General features: G+C 34.5%; 4 protein-coding genes across 9 annotated transcripts; 2 read left to right on the top strand and 2 right to left on the bottom strand.

The window, feature by feature from the left end:
- The first annotated feature begins 7,011 nt into the window (after nucleotides 1–7,011).
- On the top strand, nucleotides 7,012–9,673 carry LOC107415490 (sirohydrochlorin ferrochelatase, chloroplastic). 2 transcript variants are annotated; one of them, XM_016023829.3, is made up of 6 exons: nucleotides 7,012–7,170; nucleotides 7,316–7,536; nucleotides 7,648–7,709; nucleotides 8,548–8,658; nucleotides 8,787–8,879; nucleotides 9,259–9,673. In XM_016023829.3, exons 1-6 carry the CDS (start codon nucleotides 7,124–7,126, stop codon nucleotides 9,358–9,360), a joined length of 636 nt encoding a protein of 211 aa, XP_015879315.1. In that variant the 5' UTR covers nucleotides 7,012–7,123; the 3' UTR covers nucleotides 9,361–9,673. The 2 variants fall into 2 exon arrangements, with proteins under 2 accessions (XP_015879315.1, XP_024928542.1); XM_025072774.2 differs by having other exon boundaries at nucleotides 9,245–9,673.
- On the bottom strand, nucleotides 9,638–11,491 carry LOC107415487 (chaperone protein dnaJ C76, chloroplastic-like). The gene is made up of 6 exons (XM_016023826.4): nucleotides 11,332–11,491; nucleotides 10,999–11,176; nucleotides 10,685–10,877; nucleotides 10,500–10,606; nucleotides 10,209–10,416; nucleotides 9,638–10,096 (listed from the first exon to the last, which is right to left on the bottom strand). The coding sequence occupies exons 1-6, from the start codon at nucleotides 11,421–11,423 to the stop codon at nucleotides 9,966–9,968; spliced, it is 909 nt and encodes a 302-aa protein (XP_015879312.2). The 5' UTR covers nucleotides 11,424–11,491; the 3' UTR covers nucleotides 9,638–9,965.
- Nucleotides 11,492–11,713: 222 nt separating this feature from the next.
- LOC107415488 (uncharacterized) lies at nucleotides 11,714–15,094 on the top strand. Of its 5 annotated transcripts, none has more exons than XM_060816368.1 (6): nucleotides 11,714–11,941; nucleotides 12,054–12,174; nucleotides 12,926–13,011; nucleotides 13,128–13,297; nucleotides 13,640–13,687; nucleotides 14,883–15,094. In XM_060816368.1, exons 1-6 carry the CDS (start codon nucleotides 11,845–11,847, stop codon nucleotides 14,925–14,927), a joined length of 567 nt encoding a protein of 188 aa, XP_060672351.1. In that variant the 5' UTR covers nucleotides 11,714–11,844; the 3' UTR covers nucleotides 14,928–15,094. The 5 variants fall into 5 exon arrangements, with proteins under 5 accessions (XP_060672351.1, XP_060672350.1, XP_060672349.1 ...); XM_060816367.1 differs by having other exon boundaries at nucleotides 13,128–13,360; XM_060816366.1 differs by lacking the exon at nucleotides 14,883–15,094 and adding an exon at nucleotides 14,367–14,859 and having other exon boundaries at nucleotides 11,717–11,941.
- A 140-nt stretch (nucleotides 15,095–15,234) lies between these two features.
- LOC107415470 (high affinity nitrate transporter 2.7) lies at nucleotides 15,235–18,210 on the bottom strand. Its single transcript, XM_016023808.4, has 2 exons — nucleotides 16,875–18,210; nucleotides 15,235–15,945 (listed from the first exon to the last, which is right to left on the bottom strand). Exons 1-2 carry the CDS (start codon nucleotides 18,005–18,007, stop codon nucleotides 15,702–15,704), a joined length of 1,377 nt encoding a protein of 458 aa, XP_015879294.3. The 5' UTR covers nucleotides 18,008–18,210; the 3' UTR covers nucleotides 15,235–15,701.
- Nucleotides 18,211–19,051: the final 841 nt, after the last annotated feature.

The following is a 19,051-nucleotide window of genomic DNA, read 5'->3' as shown; positions in this document are numbered from 1 at the left end:
TACTATAATTGGCTACTGCACAAAATATCATATGCATCATTGTGGTATATATTCATACAAGTTCTTTGACATTAGCAGGAAAGTTGAGTGAAATCCTTTAATGAGTACATAGACGAAGGAATTAAGCAGATAACCTTGAAGAACTATACAAGAAAATTTATGTTGTTGTCTGTGCTGATCCCACAGTGAAGAAATCTGATAAGGAACCACCCAAGGGCACTATAAACGTTTATGGTACACTTCCCTATCACCTTTTTGATTAAAAATTCAAAACCCACCACTTATTGGTGGAACATTTTCTCAAGACTTTACAATTTTTTATTCCTATTTCATTTTTCGGTTGCAAACCCCATTTTAGGTCATTTCCTTGTTTTTTTTTTTTTTGGTTTTTTTATTGTGAGCAAAGACTAAAAGAACCATAATAATGGTAGTGAACATAGAAATGATAAAAATAAACAATAAGCATCCCACTTACTATTTCATTCTTGTTAAAACTATATGTTTTCTTAAAGCTTAAATTTTTTATGTTGATAATTATTTAATGTTAAATGGTCTTATGTTTGAATGTGCTTAACCTTATATAATGTTGTCTAGCAAAGAAAATATTTAGTTTAAATCCTAAGCCAATATCTACATATGTAATTTTGTCTAACATATATGTTGTACTTGGGAAGTGGAGTGAGAAAATGGAAGTGAGGAAAGTTGAAGCTCTGAAATTTGGCTTCTCATTCTAAAGGGAACTGGAGAAGTAATAGAACTCGACTACAAAAACTATTGTCAAATATTTGTTAAGGCTGTTGAGTGTTTGCACTGATGCCTTTTAATGTTTTCTCCAAAATAGTTTTGTCCTACAAACAATTGGAATTCTGAAGTTGTTGTTAATTAGATTTTCTATTTCTATTCTTCAAGTTTTTAAGTCCACTTTCAGCTGTTCCTTTGGTAGCTTTAGCTGGATTTGGGCTCTATGAGTTAAGTTTTCCTGGGGTAGTGTTATTCTGCAGCATTAATCATGGTTTATGAAGTGAATTGTTTAGCGATATTGTTTTCAGTGCCTTTCTTTGAGTTCTATGAATGAGTTTTTCGATTTAAAGTATTTGCATTCATACCGCTTCATAACACTTAATATCCAATGTAAATGCACTTTGTTTTTCCTTTATTTTTTCGTATCAGCATGCATTTTTCTTTCTATTTTTATTTATATTATTATTATTACTTTAATATCTTTTATTCAAGTAAATTATTCTTGTGTTAAAGAGATACTTCACAAATATTGTTCTCCATTTTTTTTGTTGATATTTTTTGTATTTATCCCCTTCTAATTTAGTCATTTCTCATACATATTTATTGATTTAAATAGTCCATTGGGGCTTTCATTTATTGATTTAACTCAAACTCCAGTTATGATGTTGTGGAATCATTTCCCTCTGCACTTCATGTTAAAAGATGCAATGATAGGTTAACATATGATAATAATAGAAAACTATGGGAGCTGTGCAAGGAAGACATTTTATTGAGTTCCTCAGTTTGGCTGCGTATCAATTATGCTTTTTGGAAGTTAGCCACCACTATATTATCTATTGTATTGACAAATACACACACATTAAGGGGAAAAAGCCAAGAAAAGATATTAGAAAACAAGCAAAATCACAATGAATGTAAAATAAGGTGTTCATATGAAAAAACGAGTAAACCAATTGAAATTGCACAAATAGATATCAACATTTACATGCACTTCAAAATTTAGATGTTGCTTTTCCTCATTTCATCATTAGCCAGACTAAAAAATTTAGATGTTCTAAATTTTGGAGGTCCATTTGGTTCCTATATTGGTCAAAGTAGTGCAATAGTATTATTACCTATATTCTTCTTGTTCAGTTCATATTTGCTGACCTTCAAATTAAGGTCAACATTGAGTTCCTTTCATTGTTGTATATTTGTACATTCTACACACAGGGAGTTGGCATTCTGATCTCTGACTTGGTTGGAACTATTAATGGATCCTCATTATTTGTATAACAATGTTCAAATTAATATCTATGCTTTAGCTTTCTACTTTATTTTACCGAACCACAAAATTTCCACCTTTATCTAAGAACCTTTTTTCTCCTGTGCACTTAATAACTAGTTTTTAGGATTTTAAAAATTAAGCAATTTATTTGTCACATGTTCTAAAACATTGTTAATTTTTAAGAAATGCTCAATCCTCCTTGCTATTTGTTGTGTGGGATGAACTTTTTTCTTTTTAGGGTGAAAGGAACTGGTGGAAGATTATTCACTTAATTGTATTTGTGTTGTCAGCATATTATTATATCATGAAGCTCTTTCACTTTAGGTTTCTATTCAAAATTTTAAGGACCATAGCTATTGTGGTTTGGATTATTGGTAGGTCCATGGTAAGAGCCACATTTGATGATTATTATCTTCTTGGGGACATATTAAATGTTTTATATGAGAAGTCTACTTGCTGTTGATGTTTTATGATATCTAAATATCCACAGTTATCGTCTTTAGTTAACTTTTAATGCTTTTATTATGTGATTACTGTGTTTAATATTATATTGGTTGATATTATATTGGTTTTGTTATAATTTAGTAGTTTTTTTTCCTTGCGTTAGAAGGCATGGTCTGCTATAATTATCATGAGGAGGAAGGGCAATACTAGAGTTTGTAATGTTTTTGAGCTGTTTTGTTTGCAGACATGATTGAAGAATTAATCAACAAGGGGTATGAACGTTGAAATAACGCAGCTGCAATGCAAACTCTTGTTACTAATTGGTTGGAAAATATCATGCAAGAGGGCTCAAATAATGGCAGGGGCTTACGTGTTATTCCATTGAACTTATACAAGTTTCAAATTGTTGGCTATGACATGTTCGTTGGAGTAGTCAACTTAGAAAATAAGACATGCTCATGCAAGGAATTCGACATTGATGGATTTCCTTGTGTCCATGCAATTGAAGCATGTAAGCATCGACATATTTCTCCATATATCCTTTGCTCGGTGCATTACTAAGTTGACTCACTCTGTGACGCATATTTGGAAACCATATATCCACTTGGAGATAAATGTCAGTGGCATGCTCGAGATGATGTCATAGACTAGCTTGTACTTCCACCTAAGATTGGCAAACAGTCAGGAAGACCAAGAAAGAAGAGGATTCAATCTCAAAGAGAGGAGCATCTTCAATATAGATGCGGGGGATGCAAACAGATTGGTCACAGCAGCCAATCATGCTTGGCTGCCGTACCTCTTGATAGCACTACCAACTAACAGCACCATTCAACCGAAGGACCATAAATTGCTCACGCTATATTAATCCAATGTGGGCATGTTATGTGGTATTCGCGTGTTATGCAATGTATTAGGGAATGCAATTAGTAGCTCAACCGCTAACATGTGTTTTGGCATAATAGACGTTGGTTTTATGTGTTGCTTTGTTGGCAAAGTCATCCGTCGTATTGTGTTTTTAAAATATCATTCTGTGTTCAATTTTTTGTAGTTTCTTACTATTTCACGGATGCTATTACTACCCAATGGTAATTACTGATGCATCGTCGGTAATTGACATTTGTCCATCGTCGTAAAAAAATCACTACAATTCCATCCGACAACTTCAATCGTGTGTGTTTCCACCGAGAATATGCTAAATCTAGCTTTATTAATGATAATTGTTGAAAAAGTAAAAGAAAAAATGACATTAATAAGTGAAAGCATTCAATTTGTAGTTGCTGGAAAAATTATCATAGGTTTTACGGTAATTACCGAAACCCCTATGGTAATCACATTTTACCAATTTTTTGGCCCCCACAAGTCCCTTAATGTGTGTTAAATACAAAATATACATTTTTCAATGATCCTAAAGAGAAAAAACTCCAAAAGTTCTCAAATTGGCATAAAAATTTGATACCGTAGAGCCTTCGATAATTGCCGAAGAAACCTACCGTAATCAATTTATAGTTGTTGGAAAAATTACCATAGGTTTCATCGGTAATTACTGAAACCTCTATGGTTATCACATTTTACCAATTTTTTGGCCCCCACAAGTCCCCTAATGTGTGTTAAATGCAACAACATGCAAAATATACATTCTTCAATGATCCTAAGGAGAAAAAACTCCAAAAGTTCTGAAAAAGTTCTCAAATTGGCATAAAAATTTGATTACAATAGGACCTTCGGTAATTACTAATGAAACCTACGACAATCAATTTGTCCTTGCTTGAAAAATTACCGTAGGTTTCATCGGTAATTACCGAAACCCCTATGGTAATCACATTTTACCAATTTTTTGGTCCCCACAAGTCTCCTGATGTGTGTTAAATGCAAAAACATGCAACATATACATTTTTCAATGATTCTAAAAAGAAAAAATCCCAAAAGTTCTGAAAAAGTTTTCAAATTAGCACAAAAATTTGATTACCATAGGGCCTTCGGTAATTACTGATGAAACCTACCGTAATTAATTTGTAGTTGCTGGAAAAATTACCGTAGGTTTCATCAGTAATTACTGAAACCCCTATGATGATCACATTTTACCCATTTTTTGGCCCCCACAAGTCCCCTAATGTGTGTTAAATGCAAAAACATGCAAAATATACATTCTTCAATGATCCTAAAGAAAAAAAACTCCAAAAGTCCTAAACAAGTTCTCAAATTGGCATAAAAATTTGATTACAATAGGACCTTTTGGTAATTACCGATGAAACTTACGGTAATCAATTTGTAGTTGCTAGAAAAATTACCGTAGGTTTCATCTGTAATTACCGAAACCCCAATGGTAATCACATTTTACCAATTTTTTGGCCCCCACAAGTCCCCTAATGTGTGTTAAATGTAAAAACATGCAAAATATATATTTTTCAATGATCCTAAAGAGAACAAACCCCAAAAGTTCTGAAAAAGTTCTCAAATTGGCACAAAAATTTGATTATCGTAGGGTCTTTGATAATTACCGATAAAACCTAAGGTAATCAATTTGTAGTTGCTGGAAAAATTACTGTAGGTTTCATCGGTAATTACCGAAACCCCTATGGTTATCACATTTTACCAATTTTTTGGCCCCCACAAGTCCCCTAATGTGTGTTAAATGCAACAACATGCAAAATATACATTTTTCAATGATCCTAAGGAGAAAAAATCCCAAAAGTTCTAAAAAAGTTCTCAAATTGGCACAAAAATTTGATTACCGTAGGGCCTTCGGTAATTACCAATGAAACCTACGGTAATCAATTTGTAATTGCTGGAAAAATTTACCGTAGGTTTCATCGGTAATTACCAAAACCTCTATGGTTATTACATTTTATCAATTTTTTGGCCCTCAAAAGTCCCTTAATGTGTGTTAAATGCAACGACATGCAAAATATACATCCTTCAATGATTCTAAGGAGAAAAAACCCCAAAAGTTCTAAAAAAGTTCTCAAATTGACACAAAAATTTGATTACCGTAAGGCCTTCGGTAATTATCGATGAAACCTATGGTAATCAATTTGTAGTTGCTGGAAAAATTATCATAGATTTCATCAGTTATTACCGAAACCTCTATGGTTATCACATTTTATCAATTTTTTGGCCCTCACAAGTCCCCTAATGTGTGTTAAATGCAATAACATGCAAAATATATATTCTTCAATGATTCTAAGGAAAAAAACCCCAAGAATTCTGAAAAAGTTGTCAAATGGGCATAAAAAGTGGCCTAACATTGTTTGATCTAATGAGACACAAAGAGATATATATATCTTGTATAGAGTGTTGAGCCTCTGTTCAAGCCCACTTGCCCAGGCTCAATTGAGATTTCAATATAAAATTAATTGGTTCTGGATTGAAACCTTTCTTGGACCAAGATAAGTGTGCTTGGGCAAAGGCTATAAACTCTCTACAAATGGTATTGTCTGGTGGATGGACTAATGAATTGAATGGTGGTAGGCCATATGGTGATTCGGATGGAGGAAAATTCTACAATTGACTGTCAAAACTTGATGATAGAAATTTGTGCAAATGTGGAGACTCCTTAATAAACCACGTACAACTTCTCTCTCTCTAACCAATGTCCCACCTCCCACACTTCAAATCTAGTTTTCCTCTTTCTCTTACCAGTAACCCTTTAGTTTAACAGCTTTGCCCCAATTATTTTCAGTTGTCAGCTTTGTAAAAACAGAGGCTCGCATGGTGAAGAACAAGAAGAAGATGAGATATTGGAAGTTTCCAGAACTCCTGGGGTTAATATAGGCAAGTGCAGCACATGCTTCCTTATCCCATGCGACCCTACTCTATACACACTCTTCTTTTGCTCTTCCTTCTACAAGAGTTGTCAAACTTGTTATTGGCTTTGCTTCGACATTTTCTCTCTATTTATCTCTGAGATTCTTCAATGGTGTCCACTTTCATCTCACTTTGAAGACCTTTAATATGCAAACCCAACTCTCTTTCATTCTCTAACTAGTGATTATCATTTGGTAATAAGCACTTGAAAATTATTGCCTTCGAATTTTTGGCTTACTTATCATTTATGTTTGACTAGCTTGTTTGCTGTGGATAGGCTCAAAAAGAAACTCATTGAGAATCTCTGCAATTTCTAAAAAATGGGAACCCACTAAGGTATCTTTTTTTTTTTGTTTAGTGGAACACAGGACGCACGGGCAAGTAAAATAAATATATGGAAGTCATTTATAATTTTTTTAAGGTAAAAATGGATATTAAAAGGTAAAATAAAAAAGATCCAGAAATTATGGGTAAATATCCTTAACCATCTTTAAAGAGGGGTATTGGACCAAATTTCCCTTTTCTTGTTCAACATTCAAGAAACAAATTATGATGAAACAAGAAGTTTCATGATAATATTAAAGTTTTAGTGTTTTACACTTAATGGGGGTGTACAGAACAGAATCGAAATGACTGCCAATGGCACTTCCTATACAAGAGGGATTTTCTTCTTTTTTAAGCCTAGCCCAACTTAAACATTTTTGAGCTGAGCCCATTATCCGAATTCGACCCAATTGCCAATGTGGTGCATGCGTCAGATTCCCACCACAACCCAAAGAAGTTAAAAACACTGCCGTTTTGTAGAGTCACCACAAACTCAGATATAGCCATCCGTCCAAAACCAGACCGGTGAAAATATGCTCAAACATGCCGATTGGGTCGTTATCCATCCATCCTCAGTTTACCGTTAAAGGGTACGAAATCCGCTCTATATATATTAACAGGATTCTTATTTTTCCATCTTTTATTTTTTATCTTTTATTTTTTATTTTTATCTTTGATCTTCTCAGTTGGGTTGTGAATGATTGTTTTTGGCTTTGGTTCTTGATGGAATTGAAGCTGTTCATTAAACCAAACAGGAACAAGCCCTTCTAGCCGGTCACTCCTCAACTTCTCAAAATTTACAGGAGAACCTTCCAGTGGCAGAAGTTTAAGCAGAAGGTTGAGTTTGAGGAACGGGAATGGAGGCTTTACACTAGAACCACATGGTGTTGGCGACAGAGACGGCATTATCATTGTTGACCATGGTTCGCGTAGAAAGGAATCAAATCTCATGCTTAGTAAGCTACTTAAAATCTGAAGTTTGAGTTGTTTTCTTTGAAAAATTGTTACTTTAAAATGCATTTGTAATTATTTGGAGGAGTTTTTTTTTTTAATTTTTTAAATTTCAGATGAATTCGTGGCCATGTTTAGAGAGAAAACTGGGTATCAAATAGTGGAGCCTGCTCATATGGTATATTTTCTTCTTTTCATTAAGCTTTCTTAAATCTTTACATCCATCGGTGGAGGAAGTTGATAAATGAAATGAAAATGTGATTCTTGATATGTTTTGTTTAATTTTGCTGTGCTTTTAGTGGGAAAGTAAAGTGAAGTTTTATTTTATTTTTATTTTATTTTCTTATAATAATTTAAATGGTTTTGTTGTAAGGTTGAAACTTGAGATTCTTAATTTGTTGGTTCTCGAATATGAAACTTTATTAATTCGACCTGCAGGTTTGAGTATCTGTTGTTGAAAAAAGTATCCGTGTGGTAGTAGGATTGATAGTGCTATTGAACAAATTATGAATGCTTGATGAAAAAATGTGAATTTCTTTTTGGTATACTAACGGTTAATTATTAAGGGGTAGTCAATGTATAGTTTCTGAGATTCGATTTAACATTCTTTCACTGTAAATCAATTTGGGCTACCGTATGTGCTGCTGCTATATGGTTCACATTCTTATTTTCAAAGGGATAGCCGACTAAGTAGTAAGAACTGATATTTGTGTTTTGAGTTCAATTTAAAAGGTTATCCATTTAAGATTATTATCTTCTGTAAGATTTACAGGAGGTTTTTTCTTTATATTCCCTGATGAGTTACATTTAAAGATTTTTCTTTTTTGGGTCAACAAAATACATAGAAGATTGAATGGGGAAAAATAAGAACGTCAGCTATCTCTTTAGTTTCTATCTGTTTCCATATAGCCACGCGGACTAGGTGTTCAAAATTTATTTTTGGTGAACAACATGCATCTTGCATTTTGATGCTGTTATATTTGCAAAAATCTCATTCCAATGTTTTGTGTAAATAGGAGCTGGCTGAACCATCAATTAGAAACTCATTTGATGCGTGTGTTCAAAAAGGGGCAAATCGGGTTATAGTAAGCCCATTTTTCCTCTTCCCTGGAAGACACTGGCACCAGGTACCTCTGCATGATATCCTATGTAAATTTTATTGAATTGATAAATGCAATGGTGCTGCTGTATTTATAATACATTGAAGTCTAAGGAAACTAGATAAAGTGGATTAGACTTTATTTTCATTTCACAGGATATTCCTTCTCTAACAGCTGAAGCTGCAAAGCAGCATCCTGATGTGTCATATATCGTAACTGCACCTCTTGGCCTCCATGAGCTACTAGTGGTATGGAATTTCCTTGTTTTCCATTTTTTAATATATTAGATATTTTCCAATACCAACAGAAGTTTAGGCTTTGCCTATACTTGAGTTTATACTTAATTTGATAATTTTACCATTTATCCTTCTCTTTATCATAATTCCCAGTATTTTTCTATCAAATTTAAAGAATGACAAAATCAGGAATATTCTTAAAAAATCTTATACTGAAGAAATATTTTTGTTCTCATTACGGTTACTAAGAAGTGTTAATTAGAATTTACAACTTTTAAGCATCATTAAATCACCTCCTGTTGCTTATATGTTGCTTTTTGACTTTTTTGTAGTAAGTACACAAAGTAGTAATGGTTCAAGTTTCCATTTGAAATTAGGTATTTTGTTGTAGGATGTTGTCAATGACAGGATCAAATATTGCTTAAGCCATGTAGCTGGAGATGCAGATGAGTGTTCTGTCTGTGCTGGAACAAGCAAGTGCAGGCTCTACTGATCAACAAAAAGTGCACAATAAAATAGAATGGTCCATCTGTTGTATTTCTTGTTTCTTGGTTCATAAGGGGATATATTTTCTTCAGGGAGGTCAAGTTGATGTTATCATTTACCATCAAGAAATCAACTATAGGGACCGATGCTGATTTAAAATAGGAATCTAAGGCATGAATGCAAATGGTCTTACAATCTGAAGGTTGTGAAAATTTAATCATACTTTTTTCCAGATGCCTCTGGCTCATGTAACACATAATTTGACTTGATTGTATCAGTGGGACTCATATAAATAACAACTTTAATTAATTGTTACAGAATTTACAAATAGGCCGTCAAGATATTAGCCATTATTGGAGTAATTTCTTTTTGAGTAATGGCTAAACTGGAGAACAAAACATGATCACTGCTAAGTATTTTTCTACATGGATGAACCTGTGCCTTATGTACAGTCTTTCTTATGGCACCCTTACACCTATACTCGGATCCTTTCACTCCCTTTGTGTTCCTTAAGTTTTTCTATGTAATCATTGTAAAATTGACTCAAAAAAAAAAAAAAAAAAAAAGTTCTAAAGTGATCATTTTGCTGTCTGTATATTTTACTCTGTTCTATCACATATCCTTCTGGAAGGCTCGTTTTGCCCAGTCCCATAGCCTTGAAAATCTCCCTGCGTTTATTTTCTTGCTTGCATTAACTCGTGCCTCAGCTTGAGCAGGGGTTTCTTCTTCAACAGTGAAATGGGCTGTAATTTATCCATATCAGTGAAAGCACCATACAATCGATCAGTTTGTAAGAAAGTATTAAGTATTCTATAAGTTTTGCATTTTTATGGCAAGAAGATGAAAGTCTGTTACTGTTTCTCTGGTGTTGATTGGCTGTCTGATTTTTCAGTTGTTTGCTGAAGGATTCAGCTGCCGCAAAGACATTTTTAGGCCTTTCCCAGCCACCTCCAAATACACCATAACCTTCTTTAGGCTGAGGTTGAACAAGGAACTCAAGCACCGGAAGTTCTTCTCTATCCACCCAGTAAATGCAGTTCACAGGGCAAGAATCTACTGATACCTTTAAGTTTTTGGAGTCATTCAATTAGACAATTCTTAGAAGAAGATAAAAATGTTGCATGGACTTTGTCATCGGTGTTTTACCTCAAGTTTTTGTTCGTCGTCTCCATACTGTACTTTAACCCGTGCACATCCAAGTGCTTCATCCATCACGAATGTGTTGCTTGCATGGTGCACACATTCTCTGCAACCTGCCAAGAAAAAAAAATGCTTAGAAAACAGAATAGTAGATAAAAAGAAATGCTGAATTTTGGGTATATGGTATTGACCTATGCATGCATTTCCATCAACAAATAAAGCTTTGGATCTCAAGGATCCATCCCATGAGCTATAACCCAAACCAGACATGTCCCCGCTGAAGAATGCTCTCATTTGACCAATGGAAGCATCATATTTCCTCCTCAAATCTTCCCTCATCAGAACCTTGTATGCTTCATTCAGCAATAGAGTATGCTCATGACCCTAAACAAAGCAACAATAAAATATAAAATAAAAAAAATAAAAACACCCCTAAAAATTTCCAGTCAAAACTCACAAACTAACTATCCTTAAAAATAGAAAGTTTGTATTCTATCACGACGACCTCTTGGCCTGCAATATCAGGGTGGTACTTCTTTTGCAATTTCCTATAAGCTTCTTTAATTTCCAAGGGTTCTGAATCAACAGAAACGCCAAGCAGTTCATAGTAATTCTTCTCCATCTTCGTTTCCACTGCCTCTTTTCTATTACAACATCTGATAACAGGGCTTCTCTGTCTCCATCTAGAGGACAAACTCGTCGGAGTTAGAGAATCAGTGAGTCTATTTTTCAAACCCAATGCAACTGACCCCAAAAAAAAAAGAAAAAAAAGAAAAAAAAAAGAGAAATCTAAAATATCATAGACGAAATTCAAAACTATGCTTGGAAATGGGATTACCTCCAGATGGGCTTTTTCACTGTGGAATGTTCATAAACATGGGAAGCTTTTGGCACACGAAATTGGCAAATTGAGGCTACTGAGACTAACATATTCCTTCCTTCAATTGTCCTTTGATCCTTTGAACTGCGTGAAGCTAAATTAAACTGATATTTATGGCGTTGGAGGAAATGGATATTTTCTCAACGGTTTTAATGACTTCACCAATCTTAAGCCTCCATGTTAGCATTTCCTACGTCACTATCCACGGTTCGCTTTTCCCACCTGGCGCTCAAAGCCAACATGCCACGACGTCGTTAGTCCACGTTCATGAACCGAAAAATAAAAAATAAAAAAAAATAGAACGTACCTTACTAAACGACAACGTATGTTCTTATTTTCATTTTTGCCGAAAAAAAAAAACCCTCCGTTTTATTTTGTTATTGATTTTTTTTCTTAAAATTTATTTTTCAAGCAGAATATTCGAGCTGGTATATTTGCGCACAGCTTAGAGATGAACGTGGCAGTCGAGAAATGGCTTTTTGGAGAAAGTTTCTTTATCCAGTAATACGACAATCTCTGATTCTAAAACCTTCTTCCTGTTCATCAATCTCTCTTTCCAGACGACTATGTAATGTTTTTTTTTTTTTGGTAAATTATTTTTTTACAAATTTTATTTGTCGAGTTTCGTAATTTCGATAACAGAACTGAAAGAAACTCTTTCTTTGGCATTACTTGCGTAGTTCATGGTAAGTTGGAATCTCTAAAGGGCCCTGAACCTCTACTTGGAAGCCGCGCTTCAAGATTTCAATGGAAATTGAATGCTCAACGAAAACGTTTGCGGAATTTCTATTTCTCAGGCAGGTTAATTAATCTGGTTTTCTTTTGCTTTGAACGCTTGAAAATGTAGAATCTAGTTATTTTTTTATAATTATGTCTCTTTATTATTTGGTTTGTAAACTAGTTCTTGGAACTCATTATCTGGTTATGGTTTATTTATTTATTTTTTATTTCTGTTTATTTTTCCGTTTGTGTAATTTTTTATTTTTATTTTTATTTTTTTTGTGGGGGAAAGGTAAATTATATTTCTAATTCCTTGGAGCGAAATAAGCACCAATGTGGATACTAGTTAATAATTAATGCAAAACGATATTCTAATTCTATATTCTGGTTTACCTTCTAAAGTATTAGAATTATTAAATGCATTAATGGGTGTGTTACTGTAATTTAAGCTTCGGCACTGTGCCCATTTTCTTTTTTCTCGTATAATATGATTTACAACTTACAGAAAAGAGCTGCCATTTCCATTATTAGACTGCGGTGAGCTTTGTTTTCTGATTAGGCTAGTAGCTCTTTCTGACAAGTGAAGTGTAGCCTTTGGATTTATCTACGTTGATTGTGCAGCTAAGTGGCTAAGTGATTATCTTCATTTTCCTGTTGTGCTAGAAATGTTATACCTCGAGAATTGTTATGTTACAAATCGCCGCTAAATGCTCTTATATATATATATATATATATATACATATATACGCCTGTTAACTGTGTTGATATTGTTTAAAAAAGAGATCCAGTTATTTGTGTAACTTTGTTCTTTTGATTATGTTATTTCAGGAAGCAAATTGGGAATTGGAAGTGTCATTGGCTTTTCAGCTGTAATTGGATCAATAAGCTTTTGGTCGCGTGTTGGATATTCTATGGATGGTGAGCGTGGACACCCTAGCTGATTTCTTATTTCTTATCTTGTTTGATCTATAGTCTATAATCTCTATTGCACATAGGTGTCAGTATTTACCTTGATTTGAATTTCAATGTTGTAGGCCGTGATATATTGGTGCATGATGATCATGTAGAATCATCATGTGCTTCAGATTTTGAAGAAGAACCATATTCCCTCTGGACATTTGCAAGAAAATTTTGGCTTCCTATTTTCTTCTTGGTTACTCTATGGATGCATTTGGATCGTCCAATTACAATAATTGCAACTAAAGTGATTCTTTTCCTCCTTACAACAAAACCTAGTAGATTTTCTGTCTATGTTTTTGTTGATGAGGTTAGATAGTATACTTTTTTCTCTTTGATGCCATTAGCAATTACTTACCTTTTAAGAAAGTGTAATCAGGGATATTTTAAAGTATATACCAGAACATAGAAATCTACTATAAGGAGTCCTGGAAGGAGTCAGAAAGGCTTTTATTTTCGTTGAACAACAACTAGAATAAAAAGCAAAATAAGAAAAAGGAACATAATTAGTAGCAATATTATGGTCTGTTATTTGTCATATACTGGTTGTGGTTGGCAAACTTTTGACCTCAAACTTGAAATGTTGCAGCTATGTCATCAATGTATGCGCCAAGAGCCTCAATTGTATTACCTAAAGGTATTTGCCCTTTGGATTTATGAATTTATCCCTTCATATAGATCATGCAATTTAACACTTAGTGATACAGAATCTCATTTCTTTTTTAATATTACCAAAAGTTATGTGCTTCATTTTGTCATAATTATGTCAATCGTCATTTTAAAAGGATCAGTAGCAACAATCAGTGTTAAGTTTATACTAAACGTGGCACTCATAAGTGTAAACTAACCTGCCTACTAAGAAAGCTTGATTTTATCAGCATTTAATTAATATCCTGTTCGATGAGAGTTTGATTCCCTGTGGCCCGGAAAGATTGCCAGATGCTACTAATTTCAGAATTCCTAGCTTTCTTACTTGTCATCAGGTTTTTATAGCCACTATTGCATTTATTCACGGTAAATAATAAAAAAAAATTCATCTTTTGAATCACCTTGTCAGTTGAATCCTCTTTGGTTCATCATTGACTATGGAAGTTAACATTAAAATGGACGCATCATGTTTTATTCGGTAATTTTGTGGTTTCAAATTATTGGATACAGACAGTAATTTGATGATGAATGTATACAGCATCTGCTATTGGTACCGAGAAGTGCCATTTGGGCCTCATCTTTGAGTTTCTCGAATTGGTTAATTCTTTACATTTTGTGAATGGTACTTTTACAGACTTCTAACATATCTTGATCCTTTTGATCTTCAGTCATTATATGCGCACAAAGTTGAAGTTCAAGACTACCAGCTTTTCTGCATTGCTACAGTTGAAGTCAGGGATCAAAAATTCATTTTAATAGGAATTCTCGGTGGTTGGTGGGCTTGGTCAAGGTCACCAAGTCCTTGAGTGTTTTCTTTACTTGGATATAAGGTTCTAAATAATTAGTGATACAATTTAGACAGAAGAACCTGAATTTGGTTGAGTTGAGCTGCTAACCACATTCAAGGTCAGTTGCATTCAGTTTCAAGGTAGTCAATACATGACGATAGAAGATTTACTATGATTTAGGGTCATAGATACACTTGAACACAGATCGGTGATTTCAATATAAGACTTTAGGATATGCGTTATGCCTTTAACAAGTTTAGGCTCCCAGCTTCAGTTCTCCCCTGTTATTTTAGAGCTATGGTTTGGCAAAAACATGTTTTGCAATAATGATCTGAATTCCAAAGCCAATGAAAGATGAAAATTTAGTTGTTTATCTTGAATCTTTTTCTCTTGTAGCGTTTCAGATCTGTGGCTGCTCAGATCCTGTCAGATTCTAAATAATATCTTGTGGTAAATTGTTGTATATTTGAATTCTGAACCGTCTAGCTTCTTGGCCAGTGGCCTGGAGTTTCAGAGAGTGCATATGGGTTTCATTTTTTGCTTGGGGCTGGCGGGGTTGAGAAGTGGTTATTCCAATTATCCATAAAATGATGTGTTACTTTGTGTTATATTCCGCCTTTTTTTTTTTTTTTTTTTTCCCTCTCTAATGTTCACACGATGTGATAGGTTCTGTGAGTTGGAACTTCATAGTTAAAATGATCCATGTCATTTGTGCTAAAAACTTAAAAAAAAATTGTTTGGATCCAAGATTGCCATCCCTACTCACAAATATATATGGAATCCGTATGATATGACAATTTTTGCGAGTAGGTCCATGCTATTTTTGCTACTGCGGACAAGATATAAAGAGGTACAATAGCATGTATGTGCTGGCACTATTGTGATCAAGAAAAGGCCAACTAGTAGAGGGACCACATGATAACAATACAACTATTATTATTGTTGTTGTTACTGGGAAAAGTGAAAACTACAGTATCAGAATGAATATTCACGAGCGTACTTTCTTCCTCAAAACAATAGGAACAATTATTTAAGGGAAAAAAAAAAAAAAAAAATCAACAGGGACATTTAATCTACCAGATTCTTTTCAATTGTAATATTTCTTTTTTATCCGGACAACACATATATATATATATATATATATATTTTTTTTTTTTTCTTCCTTAAGACGCCACAATATACTTTGAATCGAATGGGACACCCCAGAGGAGGGTTCTATTGAAGCAGGCGATAATGGTGGACAGGTGAATCGGAACCATGGGAAGGGCCACAGAACATGCCACCCAGTTGAGGAAAATACATGAAGGTGACAGGAAGAGTACAGACTATCACCATAATACCCATTAGAGAAATGCCTGCTTGGGTCGGGAATCTAGAACCTGAAAATAGTAAAAGCTGGGTTATCACTGCCCCGACGGTCCCTCCGCATCCTGTCATTCCTGATATCACTCCCAGTGACCTGTAAAATCATTTACACTGTTTATCATAATTTTCTCATTAATTATGTAGATGCATATGTGGATCGGACACTGGTGGAATATTTGCTTTATTAATAATGTAATTTATTTTAACATTTTACTATTAGTATTTCTTAAAAATTCCCTTTAAAAAAATATTTGTTACAAATTAGAAGTTAGTACCGTTTTACCCGTAAACTACGACACATTTCTGATTTTGCTCACTTAAATTATTAAATTTTTCACATTGCCCCCAAAATATTGTTTTCGAATCGTTTTATTCTGAACATATAATTTATTTTGTTAATGAATTTGGCCAAATTATAGCATACACAAGATATAAAAGTAAAATCACACATTGTTTCTAAATAAAATTGTATTGGTTGTGTACAATTAATTTAACAAAATTCATCCATAATAATAATAATAATAAGAATGAGAATAATAATCAAATTCATCTGTCAGAAGAAATATTTGAGTAGATTGAAGAGATGTGACAACAATAGTTTGGAGGGCAATGAAAATAACCTAATGTTAGCACCAAAAAAAAAAAAAAGGGAAAAAATTTATGGCTTATAGAACGAAGTGGACCACGTGTCATAGTTTTGGGGATAATATGATAGGAACCCTTGAAATCATAAAACCTACTTACCCATTAAGAAATTTAAATTATCTGCAGTTAATGAAGCATAACATGAGACCTCATAATTTTTAGTCAAAATGCCAAAAAAACAAGAGACCTCATCGACCCCTTATAAAGTAGTGAAAGTAAATTAAGGACCAAGTCAACAACCAGCAAATGATTATTTGTTAGACACGTTGTATGTTTATATGCAAAGAAAAAAAGTTAGGAAATAATTATCTTAAAACTCCCTTCCTTACTGTCCACATGCTTTTCGCGTCGTCGACGTTGGCAAAGAAAGATTCTTACCTTCTGGAAACGAACGGAACCACACCAAAAGTCAGTCCACCGGCTGCTTGAACAAACACAGAGAAACAGCACATGACAGTAATCGAACCCCAAAGCGAGTTGACTCGTCCGAGTAAGACACACAACAAGCCGGCAAATGTTTGCACCAACCATAACCCCCACAGCCTCCCTCTCATCCCGAACCATCTCGCCATCTGATCGGAGAACATCCCTCCGGCAGGCCTCGAAAACACATTTGCGATCCCGAAGCTCGCTGCTATAGTTCCTGCCACTTGAAGATTCACGTCGAACCTATCGTAGAAGTACTGGGCTATGATATTATCGATTGTGAGCTCAACCCCGAAAGAGCAACCGTAAAGCAAAGCCAAAATCCAACCTCTGTAGTTCTTCAACCCGTGGAAGAGAACTTCGAAGAATTTCGAATTACGCTTTTCTTTTTCAACTCTGTAGTTGTTATCAGAAGGTCGATCCTGGCCGAAGGCCAACACCAATATCGCCGTGACCATTTGGAATGTGGCCGGGACCAAAAAAGCGACACGCCAAGCAGTGAAAGATGGCACGTTGAGTTCCATGATGAGTGAGTATATGAGCGGCATGACTAGCTGTGTTATTCCGGCACCGGAGTTTGCCCACCCGGCCGATACGCCGTTGGCGACTCCGACGATGGGACTGGAGAACATGGAGCTCATCCAGTACTGGTTTGCCACGAAAGTCGCGAGCGAAAAGCCTATCAGGAAGCGAATGATGATGAATGATGTGGATGAAGAGATAAGAGAAGTGGCGAGGATGACAGGTGCAGTGAGGAGGGAGAGTGTTGCGGAAGCTATGCGGGGACCCAACACATCGCATGCGGGTCCCATTGCAAAGCGGGAGAAGATGGAGCCCACGAAGGAAGCGATGCCGCCGCGGCTGATATCGGTTTCGGTGAGGTTGAGGTCGTCGCGGATTACTGCGAGGAGTGGAGGGATTGAGAAGGTGGAGAAATAGCATGAGAAAAGTGATAGCCATGCCAGGTGAAAAGCACGCATATGTGGTGGTGCCATCGAAAATGGCCGGAAAACCGTGGCTTTTTGATCGGCATCCACTGGTAGTGCGAAAGTGCAACTTTGTTTGTTGGAGATATTATCTTCCATATGGACGTCGATCGGTAGACAGAGATATTTGCTTTTCTGGGGAAGCGAAGAAAACGGAGTACTAGTTCTGAGCAGAATAAGATAGAGAGATAGTTAATGAGCTACTATAAAATTGATTTCTTGAACTTCGATTATTATGCTTCATATTTTGACAAGAGAAATAATTAAATTTTAGAGGTCACCTTCGTTTTCATGGTGGACCAGCAGTCACGTAATTATTAGTATTCATGAAAAAAACGACAAAAATAAAGAGGAGGAATGGACCACACCTTAATATATTATACTGCAAAATTAAGTCATCGATTTTATGTTCGTATTTCTCAATTTCGATTCCTTAATTATCTTTATATGTTCCTCATGCTATAAGTTATCTTTAATGATGGTTAATACTTAATAGTGAAGATAAATAATGAAAAATAACTTGGCAAATGCAAAAACCCAAGGAAAAAAAAAAAAAAAAACATTGATGTGTAAAAGGACGAATAAGAATGGAGTTTGAGAGAGGAAATAAACGTGACTTTGCACAAGGGACATACATCATATTTGTAGCAGCTATTTTGGCATTGTCCTATATCAGTTCCTCTAGATTAAAAATATTCGTTTGTTCCTTGTTGCCTCAGATTTTCATAGATGCCACTGAATTGTCCACTACTTGTTGACACTTTTTCGTTATTATTATTATTCGATTAATTGGAAATTGAATTGTCCATGTGAAAAGTAATGTATCATGTTCTTCTATCAATTATAAACAACATTACAAATATATTTTTTGTGTTCAAGGTTCTCATATCAAACTATATGTGAAATAAAAAACCCTGTTTAAATTTAAAAAAAAATAAATTAAACATTGTCCCAATAATTTTATGAGGAATTCAGTGACATATATGTAAAGATTAGAAATATATAAGAGAGTAAAAAAAAAAAAAAATCTTTATCTAATTATATATATATAAAAAAATAATTTTCATTAATTCGTATGCTCTTTCCAAAAAAAAATAAAAATTAATTCGTATACAAGCGGTTTAGGTAGATCAAATCTAAAGA

The sequence above is a fragment of the Ziziphus jujuba genome, chromosome 4 (assembly GCF_031755915.1).
Source record: "Ziziphus jujuba cultivar Dongzao chromosome 4, ASM3175591v1".
Lineage (NCBI taxonomy): Eukaryota > Viridiplantae > Streptophyta > Magnoliopsida > Rosales > Rhamnaceae > Ziziphus > Ziziphus jujuba.
The sequence above is the reverse complement of the archived record's forward strand: the minus strand, read 5'-3'. Positions and strand labels throughout refer to the sequence as shown.